Source organism: Bombina bombina, chromosome 6 (genome assembly GCF_027579735.1).
Source record: "Bombina bombina isolate aBomBom1 chromosome 6, aBomBom1.pri, whole genome shotgun sequence".
Lineage (NCBI taxonomy): Eukaryota > Metazoa > Chordata > Amphibia > Anura > Bombinatoridae > Bombina > Bombina bombina.
The window spans coordinates 701,249,716-701,265,277 of record NC_069504.1 but is presented as its reverse complement, the minus strand read 5'-3'; the positions used below and the strand labels follow the sequence as shown (position 1 = coordinate 701,265,277).

The 15,562-nt window shown below is 40.8% G+C and overlaps 1 protein-coding gene across 2 annotated transcripts in view; it reads left to right on the top strand.

Moving 5' to 3' along the window:
- The window catches only part of NACC1 (nucleus accumbens associated 1), a 101,870-nt gene extending 86,803 nt beyond the window's left edge, over nt 1-15,067 (top strand). For both annotated transcript variants that reach the window (XM_053717826.1, XM_053717827.1), the window contains exons 5-7: nt 10,121-10,226; nt 10,539-10,636; nt 11,149-15,067. In XM_053717826.1, the coding sequence (XP_053573801.1) occupies nt 10,121-10,226; nt 10,539-10,636; nt 11,149-11,402 (458 nt within the window). In that variant the 3' untranslated portion in view covers nt 11,403-15,067. The remainder of the gene's footprint in view (nt 1-10,120; nt 10,227-10,538; nt 10,637-11,148) is intronic.
- Nucleotides 15,068-15,562: the final 495 nt, after the last annotated feature.

The following is a 15,562-nucleotide window of genomic DNA, read 5'->3' as shown; positions in this document are numbered from 1 at the left end:
GAAAATATATGAAGGAATTGTTCAAAATTTACCAAAATTTCACCACAGTGTCTTAAAGCATTAAAAACAGAATTTATGCTTACCTGATAAATTACTTTCTCCAACGGTGTGTCCGGTCCACGGCGTCATCCTTACTTGTGGGATATTCTCTTCCCCAACAGGAAATGGCAAAGAGTCCCAGCAAAGCTGTTCACATGATCCCTCCTAGGCTCCGCCCACCCTAGTCATTCGACCGACGGACAGGAGGAAATATATATAGGAGAAACCATATGATACCGTGGTGACTGTAGTTAGAGAAAATAATTCATCAGACCTGATCAAAAAAACCAGGGCGGGCCGTGGACCGGACACACCGTTGGAGAAAGTAATTTATCAGGTAAGCATAAATTCTGTTTTCTCCAACATTGGTGTGTCCGGTCCACGGCGTCATCCTTACTTGTGGGAACCAATACCAAAGCTTTAGGACACGGATGAAGGGAGGGAGCAAATCAGGTCACCTAAACGGAAGGCACCTCAGCTTGCAAAACCTTGCTCCCAAAAATAGCCTCCGAAGAAGCAAAAGTATCAAATTTGTAAAATTTGGCAAAAGTGTGCAGTGAAGACCAAGTCGCTGCCTTACATATCTGGTCAACAGAAGCCTCGTTCTTGAAGGCCCATGTGGAAGCCACAGCCCTAGTGGAGTGAGCTGTGATTCTTTGAGGAGGCTGCCGTCCGGCAGTCTCATAAGCCAATCGGATGATGCTTTTAAGCCAAAAGGAAAGAGAGGTAGAAGTCGCTTTTTGACCTCTCCTTTTACCAGAATAAACAACAAACAAGGAAGATGTTTGTCTGAAATCTTTAGTAGCCTCTAAATAGAACTTTAGAGCACGGACAACGTCCAAATTGTGTAACAAACGTTCCTTCTTTGAAACTGGATTCGGACACAAAGAAGGTACAACTATCTCCTGGTTAATATTTTTGTTAGAAACAACTTTAGGAAGAAAACCAGGCTTAGTACGCAAAACCACCTTATCTGCATGGAACACCAGATAAGGAGGAGAACACTGCAGAGCAGATAACTCTGAAACTCTTCTAGCAGAAGAAATTGCATCCAAAAACAAAACTTTCCAAGATAGTAACTTAATATCTATGGAATGTAAGGGTTCAAACGGAACCCCTTGAAGAACTGAAAGAACTAGATTTAAACTCCAGGGAGGAGTCAAAGGTCTGTAAACAGGCTTGATCCTAACCAGAGCCTGAACAAATGCTTGAACATCTGGCACAGCTGCCAGTCTTTTGTGTAGTAAGACAGATAACGCAGAGATCTGTCCCTTTATAGAACTTGCAGATAATCCTTTCTCCAAACCTTCTTGAAGAAAGGAGAGAATCTTAGGAATTTTTATCTTATTCCATGGGAATCCTTTGGATTCACACCAACAGATATATTTTTTCCATATTTTATGGTAAATTTTTCTAGTTACAGGTTTTCTGGCTTGAACCAGAGTATCTATCACCGAATCTGAAAACCCACGCTTTGATAGAATCAAGCGTTCAATCTCCAAGCCGTCAGTTGGAGGGAGACCAGATTTGGGTGTTCGAATGGACCTTGAACAAGAAGGTCCTGTCTCAAAGGTAGCTTCCATGGTGGAGCCGATGACATATTCACCAGGTCTGCATACCAAGTTCTGCGTGGCCACGCAGGAGCTATCAAGATCACCGAGGCCCTCTCCTGATTGATCCTGGCTACCAGCCTGGGAATGAGAGGAAACGGTGGGAATACGTAAGCTAGGTTGAAAGTCCAAGGAGCTACTAGTGCATCTACTAGAGTCGCCTTGGGATCCCTGGATCTGGACCCGTAGCAAGGAACCTTGAAGTTCTGACGAGACGCCATCAGATCCATGTCTGGAATGCCCCATGATTGAGTTATTTGGGCAAAGATTTCCGGATGGAGTTCCCACTCCCCCGGATGAAATGTCTGACGACTCAGAAAATCCGCTTCCCAATTTTCCACTCCTGGGATGTGGATCGCAGACAAGTGGCAGGAGTGATCCTCCGCCCATTGAATTATTTTGGTCACTTCTTTCATCACCAGGGAACTCTTTGTTCCCCCTTGATGATTGATATAAGCAACAGTCGTCATGTTGTCTGATTGGAACCTTATGAATTTGGCCTTTGCTAGTTAAGGCCAAGCTCTGAGAGCATTGAATATCGCTCTCAGTTCCAGAATGTTTATCGGGAGAAGAGACTCTTCCCGAGACCATAGACCCTGAGCTTTCAGGGATTCCCAGACCGCACCCAGCCCACTAGCCCACTAGACTGGCGTTGGTCGTGACAATGACCCACTCTGGCCTGCGGAAGCTCATTCCCTGGGACAGATGGTCCAGGGTCAGCCACCAACGGAGTGAATCTCTGGTCTTTTGATCTACTTGAATCATTGGAGACAAGTCTGTATAATCCCCATTCCACTGTTTGAGCATGCACAGTTGTAATGGTCTTAGATGAATTTGTGCAAAAGGAACTATGTCCATTGTTGCAACCATCAATCCTATTACTTCCATGCACTGCGCTATGGAAGGACGAGGAACAGAATGAAGCACTTGACAAGAGCTTAGAAGTTTTGATTTTCTGACCTCTGTCAGAAAAATCCTCATTTCTAAGGAATCTATTATTGTTCCCAAGAAGGGAACTCTTGTTGACGGGGACAGAGAACTCTTTTCTTTGTTCACCTTCCATCCGTGAGATGTGAGAAAGGCTAGAACGATGTCCGTATGAGCCTTTGCCTTTGACAGGGACGACGCTTGTATTAGAATGTCGTCCAAGTAAGGTACTACTGCAATGCCCCTTGGTCTTAGAACCGCTAGAAGGGACCGTAGCATCTTTGTGAAAATCCTTGGAGCAGTGGCTAATCCGAATGGAAGAGCCACAAACTGGTAATGTTTGTCCAGAAAAGCGAACCTTAGGAACTGATGATGTTCCTTGTGGATAGGGATATGTAGGTACGCATCCTTTAGATCCACGGTAGTCATAAATTGACTTTCCTGGATGGTGGGTAGAATCGTTCGAATAGTTTCCATTTTGAACGATGGTACCCTGAGAAATTTGTTTAGGATCTTCAAATCCAAAATTGGTCTGAACGTTCCCTCTTTTTTGGGAACTACGAACAGATTGGAATAAAATCCCATTCCTTGTTCCTTTATTGGAACTGGGTGTATCACTCAAATCTTTAACAGGTCTACACAATGTAAGAATGCCTGTCTCTTTATTTGGTTTGAGGATAAGTGAGACTTGTGGAACCTTCCCCTTGGGGGTAGTTCCTTGAATTCCAGGAGATAACCTTGAGAAACTATTTCTAGCGCCCAAGGATCCTGAACATCTCTTGCCCAAGCCTGAGCAAAGAGAGAGAGTCTGCCCCCCACCCGATCCGGTCCCGGATCGGGGGCTACTCCTTCATGCTGTCTTGTTAGCAGTGGCAGGCTTCTTGGCCTGCTTACCCTTGTTCCAGCCTTGCATTGGTTTCCAGGCTGGTTTGGGTTGTGAGGCATTACCCTCTTGCTTAGAGGATGCAGAATTAGAGGCTGGTCCATTTCTGCGAAAAGGACGAAAATTAGGCTTATTTTTAGCCTTAAAAGACCTATCCTGTGGGAGGGCGTGGCCCTTTCCCCCAGTGATGTCTGAAATAATCTCTTTCAAATCAGGTCAAAATAAAGTTTTACCTTTGAAAGGAATGTTAAGTAATTTTGTCTTGGATGACACATCCGCTGACCAAGACTTTAGCCAAAGCGCTCTGCGCGCCACAATAGCAAACCCTGAATTTTTCGCCGCTAATTTTGCTAATTGCAAAGCGGCATCTAAAATAAAAGAGTTAGCCAATTTAAGTGCGTGAACTCTGTCCATAACCTCCTCATATGGAGTTTCTCTACTGAGCGACTTTTCTAGTTCCTCGAACCAGAACCAGGCTGCCGTAGTGACAGGAACAATGCATGAAATTGGTTGTAGAAGGTAGCCTTACTGTACAAAAATCTTTTCAAGCAAACCTTCCAATTTTTTATCCATAGGATCTTTGAAAGCACAACTATCTTCGATAGGAATAGTAGTGCGTTTGTTTAGAGTAGAAACTGCCCCCTCGACCTTGGGGACTGTCTGCCATAAGTCCTTTCTGGGGTCGACCATAGGAAATAATTTCTTAAATATAGGGGGAGGAACAAAAGGTATGCCGGGCTTTTCCCACTCTTTATTTACTATGTCCGCCACCCGCTTGGGTATAGGAAAAGCGTCGGGGGGCACCGGAACCTCTAGGAACCTGTCCATCTTGCATAATTTCTCTGGAATGACCACATTGTCACAATCATCCAGAGTAGATAACACCTCCTCAAGCAGTGCGCAAAGATGTTCTAATTTAAATTTAAATGTCACAACATCAGGTTCAGCTTGATGAGAAATTTTTCCTGAATCTGAAATTTCTCCCTCAGACAAAACCTCCCTCATGGCCCCTTCAGATTGGTGTGAGGGTATGACAGAACAATTATCATCAGCGTCCTCTTGCTCTTCAGTGTTTAAAACAGAGCAATCGCGCTTTCTCTGATAAGTAGGCATTTTGGATAAAATATTTGCTATGGAGTTATCCATTACAGCCGTTAATTGTTGCATGGTAATAAGTATTGGCGCACTAGATGTACTAGGGGCCTCCTGCATGGGCAAAACTGGTGTAGACACAGTAGGAGATGATGTAGTATCATGTTTACTCCCCTCATTAGAGGAATCATCTTGGGCAATATCATTATTTGTGGCAGTACTGTCCTTACTTTGTTTGGACGCTATGGCACAATTATCACATAAATTTAAATGGGGAGACACATTGGCTTTCATACATATAGAACATAGCTTATCTGAAAGTACAGACATGTTAAACAGGCTTAAACTTGTCAACAATGCACAAAAAACGTTTTAAAATAAAACCGTTACTGTCACTTTAAATTTCAAACAGAAACACTTTATTACTGAATATGTGAAAAAGTATGAAGGAATTGTTCAAAAATTACCAAATTTTCACCACAGTGTCTTAAAGCCTTAAAAGTATTGCACCCCAAATTTTAAAGGCTTTAAAGTGTCTTTAACCCTTAAAATAACGGAACCGGAGCCGTTTTTCAATTTAACCCCTATACAGTCCCAGATACAGTCTTTGCTAAGACCCAACCAAGCCCTGAGGGGAATACGATACCAAATGATGCCTTCTAAAAGCTTTTTCAGAGATTCTTAGATCCTCACACATGCATCTGCATGCCCTGCTCTCAAAAAACAACTGCGCATTAGTGGCGCGAAAATGAGGCTCAGTCTATGACTAGAAAGGCCCCCTGACTGAAAAAGGTGTCCAATACAGTGCCTGCCGTTTTTATAAACGTTCCCCAAGATTATAAATGTCAATTGTTAGCCTAAATTTGAATAATATGCACAAATAAAGCAATCGATTTAGCCCATAAAAATGTCTACCAGTTTTTTAGCCCATAATAAGCCCTTTATTCTGTTTGTTTTTGACTAAGAAAATGGCTTACCGGTCCCCATGAGGGGAAATGACAGCCTTCCAGCATTACACAGTCTTGTTAGAAATATGGCTAGTCATACCTTAAGCAGAAAAGTCTGCTAACTGTTTCCCCCAACTGAAGTTACTTCATCTCAACAGTCCTATGTGGAAACAGCAATCGATTTTAGTTACTGTCTGCTAAAATCATCTTCCTCTTACAAACAGAAATCTTCATCCTTTTCTGTTTCAGAGTAAATAGTACATACCAGCACTATTTTAAAATAACAAACACTTGATAGAAGAATAAAAACTACATTTAAACACCAAAAAACTCTTAACCATCTCCGTGGAGATGTTGCCTGTGCAACGGCAAAGAGAATGACTGGGGTGGGCGGAGCCTAGGAGGGATCATGTGACCAGCTTTGCTGGGACTCTTTGCCATTTCCTGTTGGGGAAGAGAATATCCCACAAGTAAGGATGACGCCGTGGACCGGACACACCAATGTTGGAGAAAGTATTGCACACCAATTTGCAGAGCTTTAACCCTTAAAATAACGAAACCGGAGCCGGTTACAGATTTAACCCCTATACAGTCCCAGCTACAGCCTTTGCTGTGACTTTACCAAGCCCAGAGGGGAATACGATACCAAATGACGCCTTCTATGAACTTTTCCAACTACTTTCAGGTCCTCACACATGCAACTGCATGTCTTGCTCTCAAAAACAACTGCGCAGTAATGGCGCGAAAATGAGGCTCAGCCTACAACTGGGAAGGCCCTTCCTGACTGGAAAAGGTGTCTAACATAGTGCCTGACGTTAAAAAACGTTCCCCAAGTTTATAAGTGTGAATTATCAGCATAAACATGTATAAAATGTCCAAATAAAGCAATCGATTTAGCCCATAAAAGTGTCTACCAGTTTTATAGCCCATATTAAGCCCTTTATTCTGTTTGAGACTAAGAAAATGGCTTACCGGTCCCCATGAGGGAAATGACAGCCTTCCAGCATTACACAGTCTTGTTAGAAATATGGCTAGTCATACCTTAAGCAGAAAAGTCTGCTAACTGTTTCCACCAACTGAAGTTACTTCATCTCAACAGTCCTATGTGGAAACAGCAATCGATTTTAGTTACTGTCTGCTAAAATCATCTTCCTCTTACAAACAGAAATCTTCATCCTTTTCTGTTTCAGAGTAAATAGTACATACCAGCACTATTTTAAAATAACAAACACTTGATAGAAGAATAAAAACTACATTTAAACACCAAAAAACTCTTAACCATCTCCGTGGAGATGTTGCCTGTGCAACGGCAAAGAGAATGACTGGGGTGGGCGGAGCCTAGGAGGGATCATGTGACCAGCTTTGCTGGGACTCTTTGCCATTTCCTGTTGGGGAAGAGAATATCCCACAAGTAAGGATGACGCCGTGGACCGGACACACCAATGTTGGAGAAAGTATTGCACACCAATTTTCAGAGCTTTAACCCTTAAAATAACGAAACCGGAGCCGGTTACAGATTTAACCCCTATACAGTCCCAGCTACAGCCTTTGCTGTGACTTTACCAAGCCCAGAGGGGAATACGATACCAAATGACGCCTTCTATGAACTTTTCCAACTACTTTCAGGTCCTCACACATGCAACTGCATGTCTTGCTCTCAAAAACAACTGCGCAGTAATGGCGCGAAAATGAGGCTCAGCCTACAACTGGGAAGGCCCTTCCTGACTGGAAAAGGTGTCTAACATAGTGCCTGACGTTAAAAAACGTTCCCCAAGTTTATAAGTGTGAATTATCAGCATAAACATGTATAAAATGTCCAAATAAAGCAATCGATTTAGCCCATAAAAGTGTCTACCAGTTTTATAGCCCATATTAAGCCCTTTATTCTGTTTGAGACTAAGAAAATGGCTTACCGGTCCCCATGAGGGAAATGACAGCCTTCCAGCATTACACAGTCTTGTTAGAAATATGGCTAGTCATACCTTAAGCAGAAAAGTCTGCTAACTGTTTCCACCAACTGAAGTTACTTCATCTCAACAGTCCTATGTGGAAACAGCAATCGATTTTAGTTACTGTCTGCTAAAATCATCTTCCTCTCACAAACAGATATCTTCATCTTTTTCTGTTTCAGAGTAAATAGTACATACCAGCACTATTTTAAAATAACAAACTCTTGATAGTAGAATAAAAAAACTACAACTAAACACCACATACTCTTAACCATCTCCGTGGAGATGTTGCCTGTGCAACGGCAAAGAGAATGACTGGGGTGGGCGGAGCCTAGGAGGGACTATATGGCCAGCTTTGCTGGGACTCTTTGCCATTTCCTGTTGGGGAAGAGATATTCCCACAAGTAAGGATGACGCCGTGGACAGGACACACCAATGTTGGAGAAATCATGTTTTTCTTGAAGGATGCAGACTTCTTCCTGTACCACTGCTTGAAGAAGGTGTCTTCCAGAAACTGGCAGTAGGACTGGGAGTTGAGCTTGACTCCATCCTCAACCCGAAAAGGCCCCACAAGCTCATCTTTGATGATACCAGCCCAAACCAGTACTCCACCTCCACCTTGCTGGCGTCTGAGTCGGACTGGAGCTCTCTGCCCTTTACCAATCCAGCCACGGGCCCATCCATCTGGCCCATCAAGACTCACTCTCATTTCATCAGTCCATAAAACCTTAGAAAAATCAGTCTTGAGATATTTCTTGGCCCAGTCTTGACGTTTCAGCCTGTGTGTCTTGTTCAGTGGTGGTCATCTTTCAGCCTTTCTTACCTTGGCCATGTCTCTGAGTATTGCACACCTTGTGCTTTTGGGCACTCCAGTGATGTTGCAGCTCTGAAATATGGCCAAACTGGTGGCAAGTGGCATCTTGGCAGCTGCACGCTTGACTTTTCTCAGTTCATGGGCAGTTATTTTGCGCCTTGGTTTTTCCACACGCTTCTTGCGACCCTGTTGACTATTTTGAATGAAACGCTTGATTGTTCGATGATCACGCTTCAGAAGCTTTGCAATTTTAAGAGTGCTGCATCCCTCTGCAAGATATCTCACTATTTTTGACTTTTCTGAGCCTGTCAAGTCCTTCTTTTGACCCATTTTGCCAAAGGAAAGGAAGTTGCCTAATAATTATGCACACCTGATATAGGGTGTTGATGTCATTAGACCACACCCCTTCTCATTACAGAGATGCACATCACCTAATATGCTTAATTGGTAGTAGGCTTTCGAGTCTATACAGCTTGGAGTAAGACAACATGCATAAAGAGGATGATGTGGTCAAAATACTCATTTGCCTAATAATTCTGCACTCCCTGTATATATGTATGTTTCTGCAGTGTAGGTTTTCCCCCCTAACTCTCCAACTTCCACGATAAGTGGATAAGTATTTCCATTACCCTTATTTTGCCATATTAAATAGTTTATTTAACCTGTAGTATCCCCACCCATCCTGAAAGTTTTTGGTCTCGAGGCCAAGCTGTGTTAACACAGCCAGTAGAAGAAATTACACTCCCAGTGGGTTATAGAAGAGATAAGGTAATACAATGTTAATTTTCCATTGTTCTCTCCAAGTATTGGTGATTGGTTTATGGACAGATATAAGATAAAGAAGCCTGTATATTTACACAATGTGATAAAGTAATGAGATCTGATTATATCTACAAGCTCAACCCATTTTATTAGGTTGTGGCTTCAAAACACAAAATCAGAGCTTTAAAATACACAAATAAACCTTAAAAAGCTAATTATCATACATTTTATACTCTGCAACTGGTAAAAAAGTAATTGGAAACACATTAAGGGAAAAACTATTTTATAGTATACTGTCCCTTTAAGCTCCCCTCTCTTCCTATTAGTGGCTATTTTAGGTACTGGCAGCTGTCTGCCAGTACTCAGTTTGTAATCAAATTTGCATACTTTTTAATTTATTTTTTCATAACCCCATTTTTTACGTAGTGTAGCTGCCCCCTCCCAGATCCCTTTCCCAACAATTATTTCCCCCATCTACCTCCTTACGTTAACATTATGTGTAACTGTAAAGTGGTTGCACGCGCCTGCCCCACCTCTCTCTCATGCGCCCGCGCTCCCGCCCCTCGCCACAGAGTGTTTCTCTCTGCATCGGTGGGTAAAAAAATGGTATTGCAGGATGCCTCAATATCGAGGCATCACTGCAATACCCTGAAAGCATCTGGAAGCGATCGCGATCGCTTCCAGCGAGGCATCACTGCAATACCCTGAAAGCATCTGGAAGCGAGGCATCACTGCAATACCCTGAAAGCATCTGGAAGCGATCACGATCGCTTCCAGCGCTGGAAACCCCAGAGGACGTGCTAGGCACTGCTTTTTGTAGGACGTGCCTGGAATGTCCTTAGTCATTAAGGGGTTAGGTGGAATACTTCATATTCCATCCCATATTTCTCTTCTGTTACCATACAGTGGGAGGTACTGACTGTGTCCCTTAGTTCTTCTCATTGTGTTAATGGGTTTTCTTGCCTCTCCATTCTTTAATAAATCATCAACTATATAGCAACTGGTGACGTTTGAGACAGCTTTTAGTAAATTTTTGGTAATTTTTTTTCCCCCCTCTGTAATGAGATGTAAATTGTCTTTTTACTTCTATATTCTAGGTACAAATGTATTCATTACTCGTGCTCAGCTCATGAACTGTCATATTAGTGCTGGAACACGACATAAAGTCTTGCTTCGCAGACTCTTGGCTTCCTTCTTTGACAGGTGAGAGTAAAACACTCTGGGATTAGAGAAGAGATAACAGGTGGAATGATTACGCTAGCTGAGCTATAAAGAGAACTGTTGTTGAAAAAGATGTAGGTATGTGCTTGGGATGGTGAGTAATCGCAAGGGACATTTGTGATGAAACAGAAGATAGAAGAGTTAAAGAAGCAGTTTTGAAGGTGCAAGGTAGGGTGTTCGATGAAAATAAGACAGGGGAGAGGGGGGGATTTAGGAACTAGGTCAGATGGTTATGTTAATCTATATATCATGTCAGGAGGAGGTGGAATAATTGCTTTTTATTCTGTGCATTAGAAATACTTTAGCTAACAGCTGTGGTACAGGAATTCGTTCATCTACTAATGACCCCAGCAGAAAACCACTGGACAGCAGAGTCCTTCATGCAGTAAAATGTAAGTATCTATTTGTAACACCGCACTCGTAGACGTTGTGAACAAAAGGCACCTATAATCGAGTAAAGACTTGTATATAATGTTTTTTTATATCAAAGCATAGGAGGTGTGCGCATCTGAGAGCCAGAGGTTGTGACAGTTGACTGAGGGAGATTTGGAGACAGTGCCCGCAAGTATGGAGGGAGATGTGGGTGTAGCATCAGTTCGGTAACACAGCATTGAGGGAGGTGCAGGGTGGGTAGTGATAATCAGTAGCACAGTAGTGAGGGTTTTATAGGGGAATTGACACCTGGCAGCAGAGCAGTGAGGAAAGTGAATAAGCAGTGTCACCCATTAGTACAGCATAAAGTGAGATGTGGTGGAAGCATCAATCAGGAATGCAGCAGCCAGCGTGAAATAGTGACAGTAGCACAGCAGAAAGAGATATATAGTGGTATAGAGCAAAGCATAAATGGATGCAATTGGTTGGGAGCTTTTGCTATATGTGTAAATTTTGTCCTCCTCTTCCACAGTTTACTGCCAAAATTTTGCACCTAACTTCAAGGAGAGTGAGATGAATGCCATTGCTGCAGACATGTGTACAAATGCACGTCGTGTTGTGCGCAAGAGCTGGATCCCCAAACTGAAGCTGCTGATGGCTGAGGGAGATGCCTACACATCTTTTATCAATGACACTGGCAAGATGGAGCCTGACCTAATGGGTGGGGCAACTGTTGGGGAGCATGGGACAGGGTATGATGGAGAGCCTGGTGAGGGAATGCCATGACTCTCTAACCATTATCCTTGAAATGTAGATATCCCCTCCTCTACAACACAAGGAGGAGGTGTGTGGACTATAAGGCACTCAAGAGATGGGCTGTCATCTGTTTGCCACAGAAGGAGGTGCTCAGTATGGCTGAACACTGTACACAATTGTGGGACTGGTGTGGAGGTGCTCAGTATCACTATACACTACTGCATGAGGTACTCCGTATCATTATACAGAACCACGTGTCCATTATCAGTATACAGTTATACGCAGTGTCATTATATAGCGCAGCGTGTTCATTATCCGTGTATAGAGATACTCTGCAACATTATAAAGAGCACCGAGCTACATACAGTATGGGAATACCCCATATTGCAGACTGAAGTTGTCTTGTACATAGATACTCTGCATCGTTTTATAGTGCAATTGGGTTAGATACTCTGTATCACTAGGCCTATGATAACCTGATTCCTGCGTTCCTACTGCCCAGGGGAGAGAGACCATTTTATTTCATTACCCCTCACTCCAAAATATGTGCCTGTTCAAACCCCTCACACATGGAGAGTCAAACATTACTACAGTACAGACACTGCAGCAGACATAAAGTATATGTAGATGAGTAAATGAGAATTATGGCGCTACTTGTGACTTGGCAGTCAGATAAGTAGAGATTGTATAGTTGTACAGTGTGAATGCAACATAATTGTGTGTATAATGTATGTATATGTCAGTGCATCTAATTATAGACATACTGTTATGGCAATACTAATGTCTGTGTGTATATATCATACAAGAGTGGAAAATATCACTTTTATTATTCAGAGATAACAAAAGTCCACTTAGATACTGGAAAATATTACATGCATACACAAATGCACATTCTAGACATGCCTTTTTTATATTTTCTGAGAAAACAGTACTATGAAGTGCAGCTATCACATAATGAATGTTTAAATGGATAGTCTACTCCAAAATTTGTGTTGTTTAAAAAGATAGATAATCCCTTTATTACCGATTCCCCAGTTTTGCATAACCAACATGGTAATATTAACATACTTTTACCTCTGTGATTACCTTGTATCTAAGCCTCTTCTGACCGCCCCCTATCACATGGCTATGTATTTAGTATCTATTGGCTTGCATTTTAGCCAGTTAGTGCAGTGTCAGGCACAACTCCACAGGAGAGAGCACAATGTTATCTATGGCTGTCTGTAGTGGCTTAGAAACAGGCAGAAAATTAGAGGTTTAAATGTTATAAAGAATATTAATATAACAATGTTGGTTGTGCAAAGCTGGAGAAATGGTAGTAAAGGCATTATCTATCTTTTAAAACAATAATAATTTTGGTGTAGACTGTCCCTTTAATGTCCATTTAACAGTCAAATATTGAATGTCACATTTAAACTTTAAATACATTTCATGCACCTCCCTCTAATTATGGGTGCTGCCATTTTGGAATGCGGCGAGTATCTGGAGAAGTGCTGCACATGTGCAAATGTCATTACTGGAAAGCAGTGAAAGTTCAGTTTCAACACGGTGGCACCCATATGATTAGAGAGGCAGAGAAAAACTTCAATACTGTGCTTATGAATTAAGTGTTTTAAACATCCCTTTAACATTTTGTTTTATATAAACATTTAACTTGTCAAGAACTTAAAACATTTTTACAATTTTAATGCTAAAGCCATATATTTGACCATTTAATATATATTTTTATCATAAATAAATAAACCAACGTTTAACTCTTCAGAGTGTATCAAGAATAACATTGGTATTGAAAAGGGACAATTTTGTGACTAAAGAAACTTTGTTATAAATAGTACTGCCCTCTTTTAAAAGACATTTGTTTACACATTGAAACATACATGTTGCCTTTTTGTATTTTTAACATTATTTTAAATTATTATAACGTTTGAAAATGTATTATGCTTTTAAAATGAATCATGAAAAATTACTTTTTTCTTTTTCTTTAAACATGTTTAATTTATGCCCTAAGGATAAAAAATGGCAAGACATTTAACTTTTTCCTATCTTTAACATTGAGCTGGCTTGTGACTTTTTCCTTCTGAGCTAGTAACGGCAAACTAAAATGCCCCAAAAGAAATGTCCATTTAAGTGGAGATGTTTGATGGTACAACCAATTCACAAGGTTTACAGCTGGAGAGGAAACTAGCCCATAGTTTACTTGGTAACCTCGAAAATATGTCTAACAAATTAGAACATTTTAATTTTGCATTCAAATGTCTATTTAAAAAAAAAAAAAAAAGCAAAAACACATAAAATACTCACACAATTTTAACCCGAAGGAATTCATTCTAGTTGAAACGTGCTTAGTTCCCGTCCCTCTAGTTTTAGAGGGTGCATATACAGTGTGTGTGTGTTCTGTATGAATGTATGGAGTAATGTACGGTGAAGATGACTGCTATAGATCAGATATAGAAAGATCACTGATTTTGTAAATATTATAGAAAGTAATTTTATTTGGTAGTGTTTATACAGGTACTGTATACACCAGTTTCTTCACTAGTGGTATAAAGAAAATGTGTATGTTGGACAAATTCACATCCCTATGAGAAAGATTTTGTAAAAACCTACAAAGAAGTAGTGTTAAATACTTTTTATTTCCCCTATCTGTATATTTGTACACACTTATACATATGTGCATTTTTCCCCTTAAATTCCATCGTATATACCTCTTCTCCTCTTCTGGAAAACTAACTCCTTTTCTCGCTCAATCCCAGGGATTTTTTTTTTACTTGTCAATGAAGCAGCAATATGGAGGAATTGTGAGCTTTAATAATGTTAGCAAGGGAGTAAATAGTTTTATTTTGTACATAGATTAAATATACAATCCCAGATCTTACAGGGGAGTTGGTGAGACAGGGGTTAGGAGGTGTGATACTACTTTGCGCTAAGTGGGGAAAAATGTGCACTAGTCAAACAGGACAGCAGACCTCTGTACATATGAATATTTAACTCTCCTCATCCAAAGCGATTCTCACTAAGTTACTCTCCTCTGGGCTTATAAAGGTTGTAAATATTTTCTTTCTTTTTTTTTTTCCTGGCAATGGATGCATGGGAGGAGGTGAGAATCAGGATAAAGCCCCCTTGAAAAGTGTATGTATATCACTATGTGTATATACATTATGTACACACAGGTGACTTTGTTACCTGACAAATTTTCATCTTACGCTAATATGAACGGTGGGACCAAAGCCTACCATGGGCACTGCAGCCATTTTAAAAGCAACACAATGACTGGCTTCTCTTCAAACAGAAAAAGCAAGGAAGAGGGGGAGGGCTGCAAATATATATATTTTTAATGACTCTCTCCCCACCAAGGCTGTTTGTTTTATTTTTTTTTATTTTTTAACTGTTAAAAAAAAAAAAAGACTTAAAAGATAATTAGCCCACCTTTTCCTTCTGCCGTTACAAACCTCTCAATAATTGCGCACTCTTGATTGTCAGTCGCAGATGCTTGCGGAATCCTGTCTCTTTCTCTTTGGAGTGGATGGGGCATAACGCAGTTTCCAAACCACGCTCACTCACTCCCCTATACTTTCTTTGCTCCTCTAAGTGCCAAGATATCGCTGTGTGTTCCCTTAACTGTGAGACTGGAGCATTGCACATTATGATATAAATCAAAAAAACAGATATTAATAAAAGTTTTTAACAAAAAATAATGGTTTCCTTCATCTTTTTGGGGGCAGCAAGTAGGTTATTTTGTATGAAAGTTACTTAAAGAGTTAAAGGGGTATAAAAATGAAACTGCTCTATATATTGATAGCAAATAATATTTTTGACTAACCACCTACTTTTTAAGGGACATGAAATAATAAAAATATTCTAATGTGTTAGAGCATTTTATTATTGCACTATTTAATTTCCACAAAAGGGTTAAACACAGTAAAACAACAATACACTGGCAATGACTGGTGGCTATGCATTTAATGCCATCTTTAATTAGGTCAGCTTTCATGTTCAACTCAGGACCAGTAGTGCATTGCTTCTCCAGGGCTGACTTAGTTTTACCTCCTTTGCAGGTATTAAACACACAGGTCTATTCATGCTAAAGTGCAACAATAACATGCACTAGCACTTTAACTTTAGTATTAAAGGGATACTGAACCCAAATTTCTTTCCTAAGATAAGGTGAGTCCACAACTTACTCAATTACT